General features: G+C 37.7%; 1 protein-coding gene across 2 annotated transcripts in view; it reads right to left on the bottom strand.

Moving 5' to 3' along the window:
* MMS22L (MMS22 like, DNA repair protein) overlaps positions 1-18,662 on the bottom strand; it is a 100,179-nt gene extending 81,517 nt beyond the window's left edge. For both annotated transcript variants that reach the window (XR_007628942.1, XM_050315576.1), the window contains exons 1-9: positions 18,537-18,662; positions 16,887-17,068; positions 14,651-14,776; positions 11,431-11,483; positions 8,201-8,288; positions 7,927-8,104; positions 6,635-6,728; positions 4,526-4,656; positions 532-645 (exon numbers count right to left, since the gene is read on the bottom strand). Coding sequence is in view for 1 of the 2 variants with exons in the window: in XM_050315576.1 (XP_050171533.1) it covers positions 532-645; positions 4,526-4,656; positions 6,635-6,728; positions 7,927-8,104; positions 8,201-8,288; positions 11,431-11,483; positions 14,651-14,776; positions 16,887-17,059 (957 nt within the window). In the remaining variant the exon portion in view is untranslated. The remainder of the gene's footprint in view (positions 1-531; positions 646-4,525; positions 4,657-6,634; positions 6,729-7,926; positions 8,105-8,200; positions 8,289-11,430; positions 11,484-14,650; positions 14,777-16,886; positions 17,069-18,536) is intronic.
* Positions 18,663-19,602: the final 940 nt, after the last annotated feature.

Here is a 19,602-nt window from a genome sequence, read left to right as displayed (position 1 = left end):
TCTGTCATTAAAAATAAGATGTAGCATGGAAAAAGGTTCAGAGGAGTGCGACAAAGATGACGAGGTAAAGAATGGCACCTGAAAAAAGAATTACTGAATACAGTAAGACTCTTCAGCCTAGAAGGCAGAAGATGTAAGAAAAAAGCAAACTGAGGAGGCATATAAAGTTGTATTAGTATAAAAAAGGAGAACAGATAGTGATTGCAAATTATTCTTTTTTCAAAAATTACTAAAGATGGCTCCTTTTTTGTTCTTATATATGACTTTGCTGTCTTCAGCACAAGGAGCACTCCTTATCAGTGGCCTAGGTCACAACAAGCAGAACACTGCAAACATAGAGTCAGGACTTCACACACATTCAAGACGGTGCCCTGAAACATCACAGTTAGCATGCAGTCCTCCTAAAGCAAATATGAAGTTCAGTTCTACCATCAGATCTGTGAGCTATTGCATTCATGGCAGCAAGGGAACATTTGGTGACTGCACTGCATCTACAACATGCAAGCATATATAACAGTATTCTTCCATTACCTCTGTATGAGACCCTTTATTTCTGTGGTCCAGCAGCTGAATAAGTAGAATCCATAGTTCTTTAATGCAGGTACAGGGATAATGGTGACTAGTAAGAGCCTCAGAAGGTCGCACCTGAAAGAATATAGAATAAAATTCTTCAGAGAAGTGTTATCTTTGAAACTGCATTTTATATACCAGTATTTCCTCTTGTCTTGGCTGTTTAGTTTAAGGTTTTGGGGGGGGTTGCAGTTATTTTTAAATAATATAGTTACAAGTACACATTTAAAGGTGTATTATTTCATTAACATCTAATATATCTCTATTATACAACATTTTTTCCTAATTCTACATAAGTTACAGGTTGTGATATTTCTTAGTCTCTTCTGATCCACTTTCAAACATTATTTAATTAAATAAAACCAGCATTCTAAGTCCTAAATGAAAAAGAATTACAATAAAAACTGATTCATTGTCTGACAGAAAAGAAAAAATGATTGATTAGATTTTCTTGATGTACTCAGGAAGAAAAATATTTGAAATGATTTAATAGCTATTGTTATTTTTAACTGAACAATCCTTAATGACTAGGCATAATGCTAGTAGAATATGTTTTTGTTGGCATGAGGATGTTAATGTTCCCACAACATTTCACAAAATCTGCTTTTCGGTAAATTTACTGCAAGGCATTCTTTTAATATGCAGAAAACAGCATATTTCAAGTCATGTACGTTATTTGATTACTATTCCATATTTAACAAAATTCACTCAGACTGATGCATTTCAAATGCAAAATAGTCTTCTTGTGATTCATCTTTCAGTTTTACATTCCCTGAATTGTGAAACAAAGTAAGTAAAACAGCAAAAGGAAGTGCTAAATACATTAAAAAAATCTCTATATGCTTTAATGCTTTTAAGATCTACCAGAACTGTATTTGAAACAATCACAGCATAGACAAAACTTTCCTTACTCTATCCTAGGACCTATGAATCTGTAGGGTTCTGAACCATATTCAGAGGTGGTAAAAATCATGAGAAAACCTTTGCTTAAATAGTGAATAAAAATTCAGCACCTTTTACCTTCAGCAAGGACACAATGGTAGAAATGTAGAAAGAACCGAGGGAAGGCAAAGCAGCTCATACTCACTTTATCCCTAAACAATGAGTAGTTCAAGTTCAAATAACCAACCTACACCCCTCTAAAACAAAGAGGGGAATAGGCACCTAGAGAGATTAATTCATCTCACTGACTGCAGCAGAAAGAACTGTTGCTATCCTTCCCTGACAATGAAAAGAGCCTCAGGTGACTTGTTTAGCCAACTAATTCTTAGGCATCTACATCTGATAAGATGGATCCCGAATTTTTATATCCTTGTGCCCTTCTTGATCCATTCATGCACAACTATTCTCAAATCACACTAGCACTTACAGTCATTCCTGAATTTGGAAACCTAATGGTATAAATTAAAAATTTTATCAAAATATGCAATGTTAGTGACAGCAGTAGCTGGGTGAAAGAGACTTTACAGAAGAGGGAGTGAATTGCTAGAAACCCACACTTTTGCAATGAGAACAAGTATATCACCGTAGTTTCAAATCTCTGTAATATTCTATTAGGATGCAAATTTTTATTTATCATCTATCTTTAGAATAATATGTTTACAATTACTGTTTCATACAGCTCCAAATGAGGTTTAAATACTGAACACTTTATTATAAATATGAATTATATGTATTTATAAATGTGACACATAACTTGTTTTTCACTCTCTAAAGGATCCTGTTTATCCTATGAAATTGTCAGGGTAGACCCTGACAATCAATTTAAGAGCATCATAAGGTCAAGACTGAAATATTTTAAATAATTCTTTATTCACATTCCACATATACTGTTCAGAGTACTTCAAATGCTTCTGTCTCTCCTCATGTTTTTAGTTAAAGATCTGTTAGGGGAATTTCTCAACATTCTGAATTAATTTTATGTCAATATTATCTTGAGAATAAACACCAATGTAACCACTAAAGTCTATTGTTTCATTATTTAAATACTAACTCCCCAAAACTGAAGTGACTCAAAAATAACTCACCACCAAAGAGCAAAACAGATCCATCAGAAAGGAGCAGTCTCCTTATTACAGATGTACTATAACACTGCAAGTTTTTATGAAAGTATTAGGTATAGAAACTATGTCACAAATGAGAGTTTCATGCTTTCTACATGGACTACCAGTTGTTGCAAGAACTAGGTTTCTTCATCAAAGTGCTTGAACCTACTACTGTGCTCCCTACAAGATTTCAGTATCTCTTCTGCAGGAGATGTGCAGTATCCATTCAGGATAGAGTTTGGCCAGTAGTATTAAAGTAAGACACCATGTGGATATTGGTTAGACTAAGGATAACCAAGATATTGTTTTCTTCAGAGATACTCCAAATTTCCTCTCTCAACCAAGTGCCTTGGTAAGCATGTCTAAAACCTCAAATTGTGGTGCTGTTGGGACAATAGAGCTCTGGTGTCAGAGATGTGGCTGCTGAAAATGAAAGATATGCAAGGATATATATTTCTTTGCCAAATGTGTCTCAGAGCACACTGGGCTCAGTACATGATCCAAGCCAAGCATCTTAAAATCAGAACTGCCCAGGAAACAGATCTGAAAATATGCATCTGGAGGACTAGATTTTATGTCCCTCTTTCCAAGGATACCCACAAATGTTAAAAGCTTCAGTCCTGAATGTTCTCAGCCAAAACCCTAATGACATGTTTTAGCTGATGGTGTCATCTACTCTGGGTACCAGTTTCATTTTCAACAATTTTGAGGGATGTTATCTCCATTACCGGATGACAGCAATGATTGCATACTATAGGAGCCACCAGCTGAAGAGATGTTATCCAGCTCAAGTGCAAGCTTCCCCATAGAAATGAGTCTCAAACAGAACTAGTTCAAGCTGTGTCCCAAGCCTAGGGAGAGCTGAAGAAAAAGCAGTGGTAAAATAATCTTCCCTCTTTGTAATGTGGTTCTGTGGAAGTACTGAATCTGTCATTTTATCATCTGACATTTCAAAGCCTATCATCAAGCACAATGTTCAACAGATACTATTTGAATCTTTTTTTTAAAAAAAAAAATTACTCATCTATTTGCTTTTTCACAGGGGAAGAGGTTGCAGTATTATCTGATAATTTTGTAGATCAAAACTGATTTTAAAATAAATAAAATAATACAGCCATTCCCCCTCACCCTCAAAAGTAATATGAAAGGATAGGGATTCCATTTCTCATGTTTTTGTACTAGGAAAACAAACTATACAGTGGTCACTGTTCAGAGTTCAGTCCTGCGTTCGTGGATCGCACATGTCCATCTAAAGCTGGTTTCACAGTGACACAAAGAAGATTACGCAGTTCTTTTTCTGGTTGCTCTGTGGAGCTATTGTGACTTTCTAGCTTTGGAGTGCTCAAAAAAAGGGAGAAAAATACTGCAGCTATGGAAGGAAAGAAAAAGGAAAGAAGAGAAGGACAAGTTTTCCCTTGACAAGTGTAAAAGCACTGCAACAGAAAGATGAGGTTGTGGAAATAGGCACAGGTCAACAATAAACTGTAATATGACATTTTCTAAGTGTCCAGTTAGCTTACTGCCAGGATTAGTGTTATTCTCTTTTTGTTCCCGTTGAGAGAGTTTGAAAAGGCTTTTTTTTTTTTTCCATCTATCTAAACCTTTTAGACTGTGCCACGTTTGGCATTAAACCTGGCACACTGAACTTAGGAAATGTGGCACTCACTGCTCTGTACACAGTGCATTTCAATATTACTCTCTCATTCAACTGCCAGATGGTCATGAATAAATATAACACAATTTGAGCTCCTAACAAATAACACTCTTTAAAACATGGAGATACAAAGCCATACGTAACATTTAAAACTTAGCAATAAGAAGTCATCTATGCCTTGGTGCAATATCTAATTCATATGGTTCCCAATACAAGCACCTAACTGCCCATGTGTTATATAAAGAAAAGGAGTTACCTTTGTATACTTGTTGATGGACAGGCTTACTAAATCAGATACGAGATTTTCACAGTGTTTTTCAAATAAACTGATACTGGTTAAATTCTCTCCGGTTAGATTTATGAAATGGTTAGCATATACAACTTGTCCTAAAACACAAAAGAAAATTAGACCTATTTAGTTCCAGGTTTGGCTGTAGGAATACAAGACAGAGAGGACTATTTTTTCTTTTTATATATATATATATATATATATGTAAAAATTGACTTGTTGACCCGTATGTAATTTTAATTTACAAATTAATATGAGAAAGTTCATCCTTTCTAAATTCAAGCTAATCCCTTCATTATTGCACTGAAATCTGGTATTATTCAGGTTGACAGTAAAACAGTTTGGCACTTTACAGCCTTTTATTGGCACAGTTTTTGCGGTGGAATAAAGATTTATTTATCTTCAAGTTCCTCTTTGTCACATGCCAGTGCGCATGTTCTGGAATCATGACATGTTTTGCAGATATGCAAGTTGATGACAAACAATTCTGGAGAGGTCTAACACTTCCCTTTGGATGTGTTGATGTAAAAAGCTGGCATGATCATGTTCCAACTTGAGCATTTGTAGACATTAACACAGATAAAATGGTAAAGTTAAGAGGCTGTAAGATCTTATCCTGCAGGCTTTTCAACAATACAACTCCCTTGACATCAGTGGAGCAGATGATATGTAGAATGAGCCTGTATTTCATTCTTGGAAGTGCAAGGTGAAGCCCTGAACCCACTTCCTGCCATTGGTCTCAGCAGTGTAAAGTTTCTACTCAGCATACTTTACAGAATGAGATAAGAACCTACGAAATTCTAAAAGGCACATAAGAATACAAGACAAGACAATATAAGCAGAGATACTACTGTCTTGACTAGTAAATTTTATTCTTAAAAAGCAGAAGCTTTCTCTTACAAAAATAGGTTACTGAATTATTACTCAGAACATTATCTAGAAATAAATATTGAACTCTGGACAATAAATTGCCTCCAACACTTGTTATCCTTTCTCCAAAACACCCTAAAAAAGGAAAACAGGTTATCTTGCAACAGATCATAAAAGAAACTTAGAATTACAGAATAAACAGCCAACCCACACACTATCCAGTAACACAGACATGCAGAAACCGAGACAATGTGTTAAGCCAAGCAAGGCTGCATTTTGACAGCACTCAGAGGTGGCAAAAGCTAATCCAAGAGTTGAGATTCAGTACCAGTTATCTGGGCTAAACACACAGTGCATTCTTTCTAGACCTCAACATTACATTACAACTGTTGCAATTCCTATATGGAAGTTATATTGATAGTTTATGATAAGAGCAGGGTTGGGGAGGCGAAGGTTTCGTCATAATGACACAAAGACTATAGAAGAAAATACATTTTGGTGATTTATTTTGGTAGAACGGACATGGAAAATAGACATAAACCTCAACAAACTAACAAAGTTCTCTTCTGTATTTTAACAATTCTTCAGCAAACTGAACTACTTTGAAGTTGGGTTTTTCAATTGCATTCTATGACCTTTTTTATCTAACTTATATGAGCAGCTTACTCTTATCAATTTACTTCTTGCCCTTTTGAAGCCTTTTTAAAAAAATTTAAAAAGATATTGCCTTGCCCTTTTCTTGCTGTACTTTTACAAGCTACTCTGATTGATGCTTCTTCTTTTGCCTGATATTTTCTTAGTGCTGCACATGGTTAATAATACAAATTCTCTGCTCTGAGAATTCTTGTTCTGGTCCATCCCTGGACACTTTTCCATTGTTTTCATCAAATTGCCATTCACTGCCATGCATTCTGGATATCTGCAAATGCATTTTTACTTGTAATGTCAGGAAGTGCGTGGTCACTAAATATTTAGTACTGTCATCTTGGTCAAGCTTTGACAGAACAAATTCCTAATACAATTTCATTTAATTTGAACCACATGAAGATTTACAAAGAATCTGCCTTTACCATATTTAACTCCATTAAATACAGCTATGCTTAAAAGCTACCAAAAGTAGTATGTGATTCTGAACAAACTAGATGAGAAAACTAGGTAAGTCATATGTAAAGAATAAGTTCAAGGTAAAAAAATCTGCATACTTACTCATCATTTTTTCACCTAGTACATGAAGAATTTCCAGTATTAGCCAATTAATATCCAAGTGAAGATGTAGTAAATGCCATGATGGGGGAAAGACCTGTGATTAGAAATACACGCATTTACTTACATTTAGCAGTTCTTTAGTGAATTCTGGATACTGTACTAAGACAGGATGGTAAGGCTTTGGAACAAACTGCTCAGGTTAGCAGTGAAATCACCATCCCTGGAAGTGTTCAAAAACATGTGGATGTGGCATTTGGGTTCATGGTTTAGTGGAGAACATGGAAGTGCTATAGTAACAGTTGGACTTGACTTTTCCAACCTTAACAAGTCTATGATCCTTAACAACTCTAAGATGGCCTGCAGTGAACATTATGGATATCTGTGACCAAATACAATGCAACATACAAACATGCCATTCAGGTAAAAAAAAAAAAAGAAAGAAAGGAAGAAAAACTTTCATGACAATTAATTCTATCTATAGAGGATGTTTATGAAGTCTCGATTCAAGCTTGACAAATTACAACAACCTTAGTTATCCTTTTCTTTACAGAAAAGTATTAGGTAGCACACAAGCTGCTAAAATGAGCTTTTAAAATAATTCCAAAATTTCAAAATTCTCTTCCTTAAAGTTTACTTGAAATTACTGTTTCTTTCATCAGCTCAGTAGTGGCCCTACTGACAAGCTAAACAAACAAAGATTCAAAATACTGCTTCTCCGTGGATCATTCCTCTCCAGATACTAGTTTAAACAACCCAAAATTGAAATTCCTTTTTTCCTTCCTAAAAGACCTGAAAGCATTAGTTTTCATATATATGCACAAATCCTAATGGTGTATACTTCACTAGTGTTTAATGCTGCAGTGCCTCCTTCCACATCTGCAGTTTTCTTTATATACAAGACCTTTTCTTATTTAGAATCAGATTTCAGAGCGTATTTTTAAAGGAATGCCCCTCTTACTGGGAAGCTCAGAAATTATAAGCATCAGTAGGGACAAACACCAAGGAATTTTTAAAACGTGCTACGTTAGTTCAAGCCTACTTACCTACCTCTAATTCGTATTATCATTTGTATAGTGTAGGAAGAATTCTATAGAACATAAAAATACATAGATAAATAAAAACAATGACAGAAAAATCCAGAATTCATTAGTTGTGTATGCCAAATACAGGATGGCAATTAAGAGGGGGGGAAAAAAAAAACCAAAACAAAGATTAACTTATATTAAACCAAAACTTATGAAGTTGAATACATAATGTTACATAGGAAGATTAAAATTATAGAAGACATCAACCTTTGCCTGATGTTGAATAGTAAATGCTGCCAGGACATTACTAGGGAGTTCACAAAGGTGACCAATGTGCATAGTCAAAGCATGAAGCTCTTCCACCAATACTGACGGTAACTGCGCTTCTAGCTCTTCATATGGATGCAGCATTCCATCATTTTCCACTTTAGGGGGTTCCAGATACCTCAATATACATAAAAATACACACAATCAGAACACAAGTAAGAAGCAGCTACACAAAGCTTGGTACCTAAGTTAGTAAATTGTGTGCAAACCTCACCTGAAGATGAAAACTTTCACATAATGCAAAAACTCAATACACTGATGCCTGATGCTCTCTGCTTCAGAATGCAAGTTTGCAGCTTGACCTGAAGTCAAAGAGATCAATAGGTTAAAGCAGATGTGACCAACCCATGGCTTGGCTAACATTTGCATTCTCCATAGTAATTATACCAGACCACTTGAAAGCCACTCTCTTTTCTGAGGACAACTTCTGAGGTGGTTGGTGGCAAACGCCCACTTCTAAATGTCATCTTACCAGAGGATTCATTCTTTATCTTACCATCAGAGGCACATATCCAGGTACAGAGAGAAAAGGTGTCCCTCAGGAAAGATGGCAGATGCAAGCACTCAATTCTAGAAAAAATTAATTCAGGCCTACTGCTCTACTCCCTGACTGCTTCCAAGATACCTTCAGTGAAGATGTATAAAATAATTTATCACACCTTTTTCTCTTGGGGGACTTAAACAGGTGGATTTATTTGGAAATATGCTTTGCAGCTTCTCTTCCTAGGAAACATCACATTGTTGCACAGTGCCTTCAGAGTCAAGAGCCATCCATTCACAATCCTGCCTTTCACTTGAAGCTCTGTATATTTTCAGCCAGTTTTTGCAGCTATGTGTCTCCTTTCCTGTGATCTCTGAAGCTGTTGCTCTCATGGCATTACCACCCTTACCTTCCACCTGCAAGCTCAAACACTGCCATTACAGCAGAGTCAGGGAACGTTCAGGTTAGATAGGAAAAGGCTCTTCACCCAGAGAGTGGCTGGGCACTGGAACAGGCTCCCCACGGAAGCGGTCACAGCCCTAAGCCTGACAGAGTTCAAGAAGTGTTTAGACAATAATCTCAGGCACATGGTGCGACTCTTGGAACCGGTCCTGGGCAAGGCTAAGGATTGGACTTGATCCTTATGGGTCCCTTCCAACTCAGCATATTCTTTGATTCTGTGATTCACTAGAAGCCATTGCCACTGGTGTGAGAATCACTCCTTATTTATTCCCACACCTTGCCTTGTAGCTTTCAGCTTTTATTAGAGAAAGATGAAACTTAGTGCATAACAAAGCAAATATAGTAATCTAAATACCAAATAACTACTGCCCAAATAATATATATCTATACACACAAAAGCTTAGCAGCCTGCAACACAGATATCTAATTATGCACATGCCAATTATTACGAGCTTATTAAATGCAAGCATCAAATCAGGAGTTTGAGCAGGGCCACATGAAAGTGCATCTCGCTAGAGGAGCCGTATGGTAAAAACTCTTGGTCACCTACTACACTGGACTGCACAGCCAGGGAAAAACAGTTGTCTTTGATCCTCTCCCCACCTGACCACTGGGGAGCCTTCCCTTTCTTTGTCTTGCCCTCGCTCTCCCTTTTGTTTCCCCCCATACCCTCCAGATAACCTGGAAGTTCACATATGTCACTTGTTACAAACCCTACAAATAAAAGCTTTGAGTATTTAAGCCTGTCTCAACATCTTTTGAGCAACAACACTCAGTGGGTGAAACATATCAACTGGTACAAGTACCACAGCATTTCAGTGCATAGTCTACCTCGCACACAAGAAAGCCATAGCATCTGCCATGCTAATGAACCAGAGGTTCTAAAGGAATTATTTATAGATATTACAGCTGCTTTGTAGCTATAACAAATACTGTAACCTAAGTTCTCAGAAGTTCTGTTTAAGCAAAATTTTATATTGTAGTATTTCACTACAAAATCTTTTGCATGCTATCATAAATCATTGAGTAGTGAAATAAGTGGAACAAAACAGGAACGGTAGAGTGTTCTTAAGAACAGAAGAGGTATTTTCAAAAAAAAAAGACAGAACAACACAGAGCACAAGAAGAACTTTTGTATGGCTTGCACAATTAAACAGTTCTCAGTACAAAGTCTTCAAAGCTCATTCAGGCTGGTAGGAAACTAAATTAAATGTACGATATTGATAGCTATATAAACACACAGCACAACAAAGATTTACTGAGCTAAAACTCTTAACTGGGGTTTTAACCAGTGGCAATAGCACATTTATCTAAGACATCAATAATACCCAATGTCACTGTGCCTGACCACTTAAAATATTTCAGTCCTCATGACACCCTCCTGCTCATAGCCCACTTATGTAAGGGGGAAAGTGGGTCACAGCTGCGTGACTTGGTCTAATTCACAAAGAAAGCCTGGTGCAAAGCACAAAATTCAAGTTTTTTTATTTTACTAGCTTTACTAGAACAAGACACAAAGTAGCAAACTGAGAAGATGCTTAAATTCAAGGGAAAAAAGAACTACAGAAGAGTTCTTTGGTGTCCAGCTACCATATAGAAGTTTAAATGTAATTTAAAACAGGCTACTTCCACATATGTATTAAACGTCAAGATAATTAGACTTTTAAGATACAATCAACAACAGCATATGAAAGAAGCTTGATAAGAGCACAAAAATTATTTAAATGGCAGAAAATTACAATATCAAAACAAAATAATGTGTAAAATTATTCGCTCATACTAACAGAACAGTAGCACTTTATCTACAATGAGAAGATACTACAGACATTTTATTTCTGAGTAATTACTGAACTTCTCAACTTGCTAAGTAATTCAGCCTTCAAACTTAAAATAAGCCCAAGGCTGCAATAATCCTTTAGAAACATATTGCTTCTCATGCTTCAGTATTTAATTGAAACAAAGAGTGTTGTAGTGATCCTATTTTATCGATCCTACTGCAAAGATAAATTAAGTTTGTAAATAATTCTAAACAAATATAACTAGTTTAAATGTAAGCCAAGGGAACACTGAAAAAAAAAAATCGCAAACCACTACATTTGTAACTAAAATAGCTATTGAGATTTTTGATGCAACTTCTCATTTTTAATTAAACAAGGTACAAGTTTTGCAAAATTCTACCTTAGGGGTGACACCTTAGCTCAAGTCACGTTAATGTGACTGACCCACAAAGGTCAGTAAGGATTGCCCTGTGATCTACCATACAGGCAGATCTGGTTCCAAACTGACTCCCAACATTTCCACTACCTATTTTGATTCTACTGTATCTGACTTTGTTGCCTGTATTTCTACCCTTACTTCACTTTTATGCTGATTATATGCTGTTCTGCAGCACACTCCAAAAGCCCTCAGTCAAGAGTCAAAGCACAAGTGTGATCTGTGAGAAGGTTGTGAAAAGTTGTCAGATATGTATCCCAATGTCAAATTAAATGTGTAAAACTTACCAAAATCAGATGAACTCATTTGTACTAGGTTCTCCAGTCTGCATATCTGTTGCCTAATTAAAGGAATGCAAAGGTTTATATAGGTAAAAGTTGTTTAACTACACTTCAGTAAGGTCTAAATAGAACAGAGAAAGGAGAGGTGTTTCTTGCTTTGTTGTTCTGGAAAAGCATCAGAAATATAACTTAGGAAAGAGTGTTTGTGGTAGGCAAAAGACACATCCAAGTGTGAGGGGATGACACTGATAGAATTTTTGCTTGTTTTTAAAACAGCGAACACAGTAACAACCAAATACTACGACAACTGGCTAAATATTGGGGGAGGGAAAAACCAACCATACACACCATAAAACCCTGAAAGCCATTCCCTGCAAGTGATCTTTCCAAAAGCATAACAACTTCACATTTGACCATGAAATAAATCTGAAAGTTAGCCCTCATGGCATACACTCAGTATACACTAAATTAATTCACTTGTGAATGTGCTCCAGTAAATTCTGTCACCAGTTTTTCCTGCTTAGGGTGGTCAGCTGCTGAACTCCAGCACAAGAGGTAAACAGCAATAAATACAGTAGAGTAAAAGGAGAAAGTGCCTCTAGAAAAGTTAAAGCTCAGTTCAGTTTTGGAGGGGAAAGAGAACATTTTTTAAAGAAGTTAACTGCCACTGTAAATGAAAATTTTAAAAAGGCTGTAACATAGGTAAATACTCGGCCATATTCTGTAACAACTGTTATTTGCAAGTGGTCTTCAACTACAGTCTCCACAGAGATAATGCAGCACTAAACTGAATATATGAAAAGCATAACTGTGTCAGATAGACTTTTGAAAGAAAATGTGGCATCAATTGAGGAGGGGGCTCTCTGCCGCATATCTTACACAGTCAAGCAACAACTATTGAAGGATTCTAAAACAGGATACTTGGATCCAACACAGATCAAACGTTCTTATGGAAAAAAATCTGAAAACTATGAAGCACCTAAAAGGTCCAAAAATCCAAGTTGCAACCTGCATATTAAAGAGCAAACACACATTAAACTTATCTCCCTTAGCTCCTTCTTTGTTGGATAAAGTCACATCAGCTACCCAAGATTATCTTCAGTCATTTAAATGGGTTGTGGAGCTTTTTGGTCTGTTTTGAAATCAAAGTTGAATTTCTGCTTGGATTTTTCAAGTATTTCAACCATGTAAAAAGAAGGAAGTCTGAAATAGGAAGATTTTATGAAACACAGCTGTTGAGATTGAAGGTTAGAGAAGGAAATTAACAAAAAGAAGACAGATACACACAAATTAAAAAAAAAAAAAAAAAGATTCCCCAATGATTTGACAAAAGAAAAAATGAAATGCAGTGGGCTGATAAAATGAAAGCACAAACTGGGCATGAGAAGCATAACGTAAATACCATAATTTAAATAAATCATTTTAATTTCAATTTGCATTTGTACCTGAAAGAGTGATCCTCATGGTTGTTAATCATTAAATAAGTGTCAGAATATTTATTTGCAAATCAAACTGGTACACCTCTTTATTAATCAAAGATATATTGTTTTAATATACTCACTTAAATGGTTACATAGCTCTCATTCACTTTGACTCACAATTCTATCACACGAAAACCCATAACTATTATTAGTACGCAATTACTGCTTTAACTTGCAGTTCTGCGATATACTATTATTATTTATTACAATATTAAAAACATTAAATTACAATCTTTAATATTATACTTAGACATTAAAAAAGACCAGGTTTCTGCAAGCACGTATTTAAACACAGACATTAACTGTACTTCATAAATTGAACTATTTACAGCCACCTTATCCTCAAGAATGACTGTAACTTGTACGTAACACATACGGTTTCTACAGTGGAAAAAGAAGAGTTATCCTACTTTCAGTTGTCAGCTGGTCTATAAATGAAAGTGTTCCATTTTATGACTAAACAAATGAACTGAGAGAATATCTTTCCAGAGGGACTTGTCACAGCAAAAGACAGTTTAGCAACCAAACTTTCAATAGCCGAGAGTCGGCTGAAATCCATTATTCCTACCAGTTCACTAAGTTTTAAAACATGTACAGTTTGAATGACTTAAAAACTACAAACATTATGCCTTATGTTCATCTCTATTACAATTATAGAGCAGTTTACATTAGAGAAAAAAAAATTGGTTTAATTCAACAGACCAACTGCATTGCTGTATCCCTGCCCAGTGATTTTACGTTAATGAACAGTCAATAAATGAGACTAAATGCTGAAATTTTTAACTAAGTTAAAGTTAAATCTCCTTCATTATCAGTTTGTTTTCAGGTTGGTTTTTTATTTATTTATTTATTTAAAATACAGTAAAGTTGGAGTTTGCATCAAACAAGTAAAACTAAATAATACCGGTTTTAATACACTTCCTGCCATCTATGCCATCATGTTTCAATAAGCCAGACCCTATTAATCATGTTTCACTTGGTCATACCCTAAAGGGATGGAAGAATCCACTACAATAAAAGGAATGATGAAATACATCACATATATTTGTGGAATCATACAAAAGCTTCTCTCCCATCCACTCTCTGTATGTGCTGTACATTCTGAGGATTATCAGTAGCAAAGAGGATTATCGGTGATCTGTGTATTTGCATTGACCAGATTAAGCATCTACATTGAATTAGTCAAACACTGAGTAACTGTATCTGAAGAGATTGCTGAAGCTATCCTAATCCAAACAATTGAAGAAAGTGCTGCATCCAGCATTTATAGTATTTGATTTTTAACCTTCACTTTCCGTTATGCACAAAAAAGGACTAAAAATCTTCAAAAGACAACTTCAATTATATGGGTAGCACAGTCTCATTCAGGGAAATCTTACATAGTTTATTCATATATTCTGAAGCTAGAGCCTTCTAAATTAACCCCAATACTCTCTTATAACAACTATACTTAAAAATTCTTTATCTAGTGATGGCTAAGATATGTATTGCACTACTTAGAAACTTATTATTAAGTCACATAATATTAAAAATCAGTGACACAATGTACTTCTTCCTGCAATCCCACCTGTGCCTTATCCATCACTTACTGGAGCATTAAACAGACAGCATTATCTTTTTTAGATGCATTGCATAGCCCACAGTCTTTTATGTTATTACTATCAAAAAACTGAGAAGTTTGTTACATCTTTAAAGTGGGTATAATTACAGAAAAGGATTAATTATAAAATACAACGTTATCATACCTAAGTAATCCAAAGAGAAATTCACAGGATTCAACTAATGCCATTTCAGTAACCCACTGAAAGCCAAACATTTCCACTACATCTTCTTCATAGTTATTTGGAGAAGGATCTAGTCTCAGCAAAACCCTGTAAAATAGAGCCAACAATATTCATACGTTCCTTAATAATAAATCTAAGGAATACAATACCTACAGCTGGCTTATGTATCACTGATGCTTTCTGAATACATCAGCAACATGTATCCTACATATGCCTCAAAAGACAGTTTACATTTTACAGCAATATGATACATAGTATATGTCAACTCCTAGCTTCAAGGGCATGAAAACAGGATATAGTCACAGGTCGCAACACATTTTGAAACAAAAATTAACAAGCTACCACCTTGAAGCATCTTCATCCTTACACAGTGGCTGAGACATAACATGAATTCATCTGTCCTTACAGGTAGGGCTGCTACATAAGACAACATGCTCCACCGTAACTGTATGTCTGGAATCTGTCTCAGTGCACACTACATGCCTAATAACTAATGCTAGAACATACATTAGTTCCTTTATATACATTTAACAATATTTATACAGAAAACTCTGATAAAAACACACTTTTAGGCAAGTGAACAGATGAGGGTCAAAATGTGACCTCATCATTATAACTTTATATTAACATTATAACACTAGGCCATAACCACAACACATTTTGATGTTGTTTAAAGAGTAGAAAATCACACACCTGTATTGTTAAAACATTACTAGTTGTGAAAAAGAAAAATATTTCATTAACATACTTTAAAAAAAAAAGTCACAGCAAGCTGAGTAATAACAACATCAAAGTAAATTATGTCAGAATTTTCCCATAGCTCTTCATAAAATACTACCATAGAGATGAAGCTCAATTCACCAATATGCAAGAAATATTTCTATTTTAAAAATTAAAAAAATATATATATAGTAGGCAAGTACTTAGTTTGTATTATATTACACACCAATTAATATTCTCCTTGAACTATGCACTATTACCAATTTAGTTCTCAGAAGCAAAAAGAGTCATCATCAGCTAAATAATTGGCTTAATCTCCCATAACACCTCTAGTTCACTTGGTAACTTCTTAAACACTGGACTGTTTTGAAGTCTTTAGCAATTAAATCCAGCTACTCCTGTTCTACAAAATGAAGACAGAATAGTCCCTCACATACAGGCTTTTCCAAGACTTTACAGTCCAGGAAGACAATGTAAATACATAAGAGGAGAACAATATCACAACTAGTGACTGGGAAACCTGCCTACATACAAGCTCCTGAGTGAGTTTTAATGACAGAAACTATTTCAGTGAAATGCTTCTTTGTCACTGTGGAATTTGGTACTGATATGTTCATGCAGACACAAGCTCCCTCAGCCCTCTACTTGACATCAATTTGAATGAATGCGCTACGATCCAACTAAAATATATCATAAATAAGGTAGGGAATAGGGGAGGTGCAGTGGAATCGCCTTCAAGGTTTTACACAAAAGGCTGTGGAAGTGAAGGTTATAAACAAAATAACACAAAATATAAGGTTTGGCAGGAAGACAGACAGACAGAAAGATTAGGCTTCTGCAGGCAAAACAAGACAACCCCTGTAGGACGAGCAAATGGCAAGAAAACTAAGCTGAATCCCACACAGTAAAGCAGATAATAACTAAACCAAAGTAATGTTTTAAAATATCACGGAAAATACTTGCCAAGCACGTGATTTCTGAACCTTAAATCCAGAATGCATGCAAAGGCAAAGCTTTGAGGAAGATGGTCTTAAAGCTACAAAGGATAGTGTCAGCAATTTGGGGCAACTGGGCAGAGCAGGTTTGTTTCTACCGTGTGGAAAAGAAAGGGCCAGCATTTAATAGAGCATCTGACTGGGAAATGCAGTGCTGAAGCCGCATCAGAGATTTACGTGATCTCAGATGCTGTTGTCCAACAGGCCAGTTTTGAAGTGTCCTAACAGGCTTGTAAACATATGCTTTGCAGTACCTTAAAAGCAAGTTCACAAAGCTAGGAACTGGACCTAGAACACCGTTCAAAGCTCTTTATCAACACAATTGCCCTCCCCACTTTAGTATACCACCAAGTTGATCTCAGGACCAAAAGAGCTAAAGAACAAACTGATCTGGAAACCTGTCAGAATTCAGAGGCACCAAACATGAGCGGAGAGAACATCTTAAAGGATTCTTATAGTTGTAATTCAAAAAAATCTCATACCTCTTAAGAGACCCATTTGCTAAATAAGACTCTGTAGAGAAGTTTCTCCCTCCATTTTGGTTGTCAAAAGCACAAGAAAAACAAGGTGGCTTCTCCTTCTCCACTTCCATTGCCATCTCCAAGCTCTCAGTGAGAAATGGGGGTGTGCACGAAGCCTCAAAGTCATCCTCCATTGTTTCCACCTGACCCAGAAAATAAATAGATAAATGTAAAAATACTCATAGTGTTTCTTCAAATAAATTTCTCATTGTTACAACTCTGCATAATCCTTCAGCTCAAGCGAGGACACAAATCCGACTAATTGTAACATCAAACTAAAAGCTGAGAGATAGCACCAAAAAAACGCAATCATGATCTCACACCCTGCCGCAGAATTCTGCTGCTTTGTGCAACTTCATCTTCTTCCATCACACCCTGTTAAAGAACTCACATCAGTAACTAAAAAAAACCCTGAATAGATTCATTTCCTTCTGGTTTAGCTATCTAAATTAACTAGCCATGAGGTTAGACTACCAATAGGGTAAAACAGGAAGCAGAAATGCATTGCAAGGCATGGGTGAGCTACTTGCAGCAACACTTCATTTTATGACCAGGGTAGTTATGCTATAAAAATACATCATGCACTACAGGTTCCCGGTTGCCCATAACTTTAAGGCAACATAACAGCTTAAGCTCTTTCTAGGAAGCAGTAAATAGAACTCCGTGACAATTACAGAACCTGAAATGCTTGAGTTTTAAAGTTCAGAAAATTACTGTACCACTGATTCTCACACAGTTAGAAGTTCTTATTAAAAAAAAGTCTTATTACCCAGGAATCTGAAAAAAAAAAAGAAACAAAAACAAAGAAGAATTATCACATCCAAAAGAAGTTCACTGTGTAGTTAGCATAAGGTATTCATATTTTATACAACATATTAAAAGAGCAGAACCAGGCAACAAGTGTCACAGAGTTCCACAGAACTATGCAAATAATATAACTAAAACTCTAAATTTTAAAGTTTTCAGTTTCATTAATGGCAGATTTTGTTACGGCTCTTGCAAAACCCAGTTTACACCACGGTTAGAGGTGGGCAGTCTGTTCTACTTTATTCCATCCATTCACATTCCTGCAGAGCAGCAAGAAGGGAAAGAATGACTTCAGTGCTTCAGTTTACAGCAGGTCCCTAAGCACGGGTGTTGGCACAGCTGGCGAGGCAGCTGAAGGGAATGCCCTTAACCACATGAGTTTCTAAGGAAAGCCTGTTCAACCTGGGGTGTCGAAACCGCCCCAAACGACAGAAGACACTGGGAGAAAAGGCAAAAAAGGGGCAGCTCTTCCCTGCCGCAATTCCCATCAGCTCTGTACTTGTCTATCACACCCCTGATCCCGCGGCACCAATGACTTCAGCACCGTGACTCTCTTGGCCACCCACGCAGGCAAAAAACCTCCCAGGGGGCTGCAGCGCGCAGGGCAGGAGCCGCAAACCGGCGAGGGAGCCGCCAAGAGAGGAGCACCCCAGCCGCCAAGAGGAGCCGCCGGCGGGCAGCCCGGACCCTGGGGAGCGGCCACGGACACGGCCCGCACGAACACACCCCGTCACGGGGGGCGGCGGAGGTGGGGTGGGGTGGGGTGGGGTGGGGTGGGGTTCCTGAGCGGCAGGGCGGCCGTACCTGCGCTGCGGGGCCGCCGAGCCCCGGCCGAGCCCCGGCCGAGCCCCTCCCGCGCCCGTCTGTCCGTCCGTGCGTCCCGCGCGACACCGTCACGCCGGCACTGCGCACGCGCCGCCGCGCCGATTGGGCGCTCCTGCCGCTCCTCCTCCTCCTCCTCCTCCTGATGCTCCCGCTCCTGCTCCGCCTCCTGCTCCACTTCCTACTGCTCCTCCCGCTGCTCCTCCCGCGCGGCGGGGGAGCGCCCGCCCACTCCCTTCCTCTGCGCCGCCCGTCCAGCTCCTCCCACCACGGGGCACGGGCTCCTCCTCCGAGTGTCGCCGCGCCGCTTTGGTTTCCCTGCTGCCCTGGCTGTTCCTCGGGGCCGGCCAACCACCATGGGTGGTGTGTCTGGCCATCCCTCACCTGAGCACCACCACCTTGCCACTGCTGCTTAGTACCCGCATCAGACGTAGCTTCCTTTGTACTCGCAGAATCACGGAATCAGAAGGGTTTGAGTTGGAAGGGACCTTAAAGATGATCTGGTTCCAAGGCCCCTGCCATGCGCAGTGACATCTTCCCCTAGACCATATTGCTCAGAGCCCCATCCAAGCTGGCCCTGGACATCTCCAGGGTTGGGGCATCCACAACTTCCTTAGGCAACCTGTTCCAGTGCCTTACCACCCTTATAGTAAAGAATTTTCTCCTAATATCTAATTTAAACTTACTCTCTATTTGAACCCAATCCTTGGCCTGTCACTACATCCTCTTGTAGTCTTGCCTCATATTTCCTCTAAGTTCCCTTGTGATCCTACTGTCCACTACCTTTCTCTGGTTTCTTTCTTCATCCTTTACGTAACCTCATTTTCCTTCTTCTCTTAGGCCTTCTCTGTTCATTCATCCCCATACTCCCTCACAGAGATAGGCAAAAGGTCCCTCTGGTCTCTTCTGATGCCCTATAGACCCAAATCCAAATTACTGCCAGGTAATGCTTGACATCGCCAAACACGAGCAATTCTGATCAAGTGCTATTTAGTGCATTTGAAATTCAAGCTGGGTAGCACTCCTATCATTTACTGAAGCACCTTCA

This window comes from Myiozetetes cayanensis, unplaced genomic scaffold (assembly GCF_022539395.1).
Source record: "Myiozetetes cayanensis isolate MyiCay16 unplaced genomic scaffold, myiCay2020 scf2-11, whole genome shotgun sequence".
Taxonomy (NCBI): Eukaryota; Metazoa; Chordata; class Aves; order Passeriformes; family Tyrannidae; genus Myiozetetes; species Myiozetetes cayanensis.
The sequence above is the reverse complement of the archived record's forward strand: the minus strand, read 5'-3'. Positions and strand labels throughout refer to the sequence as shown.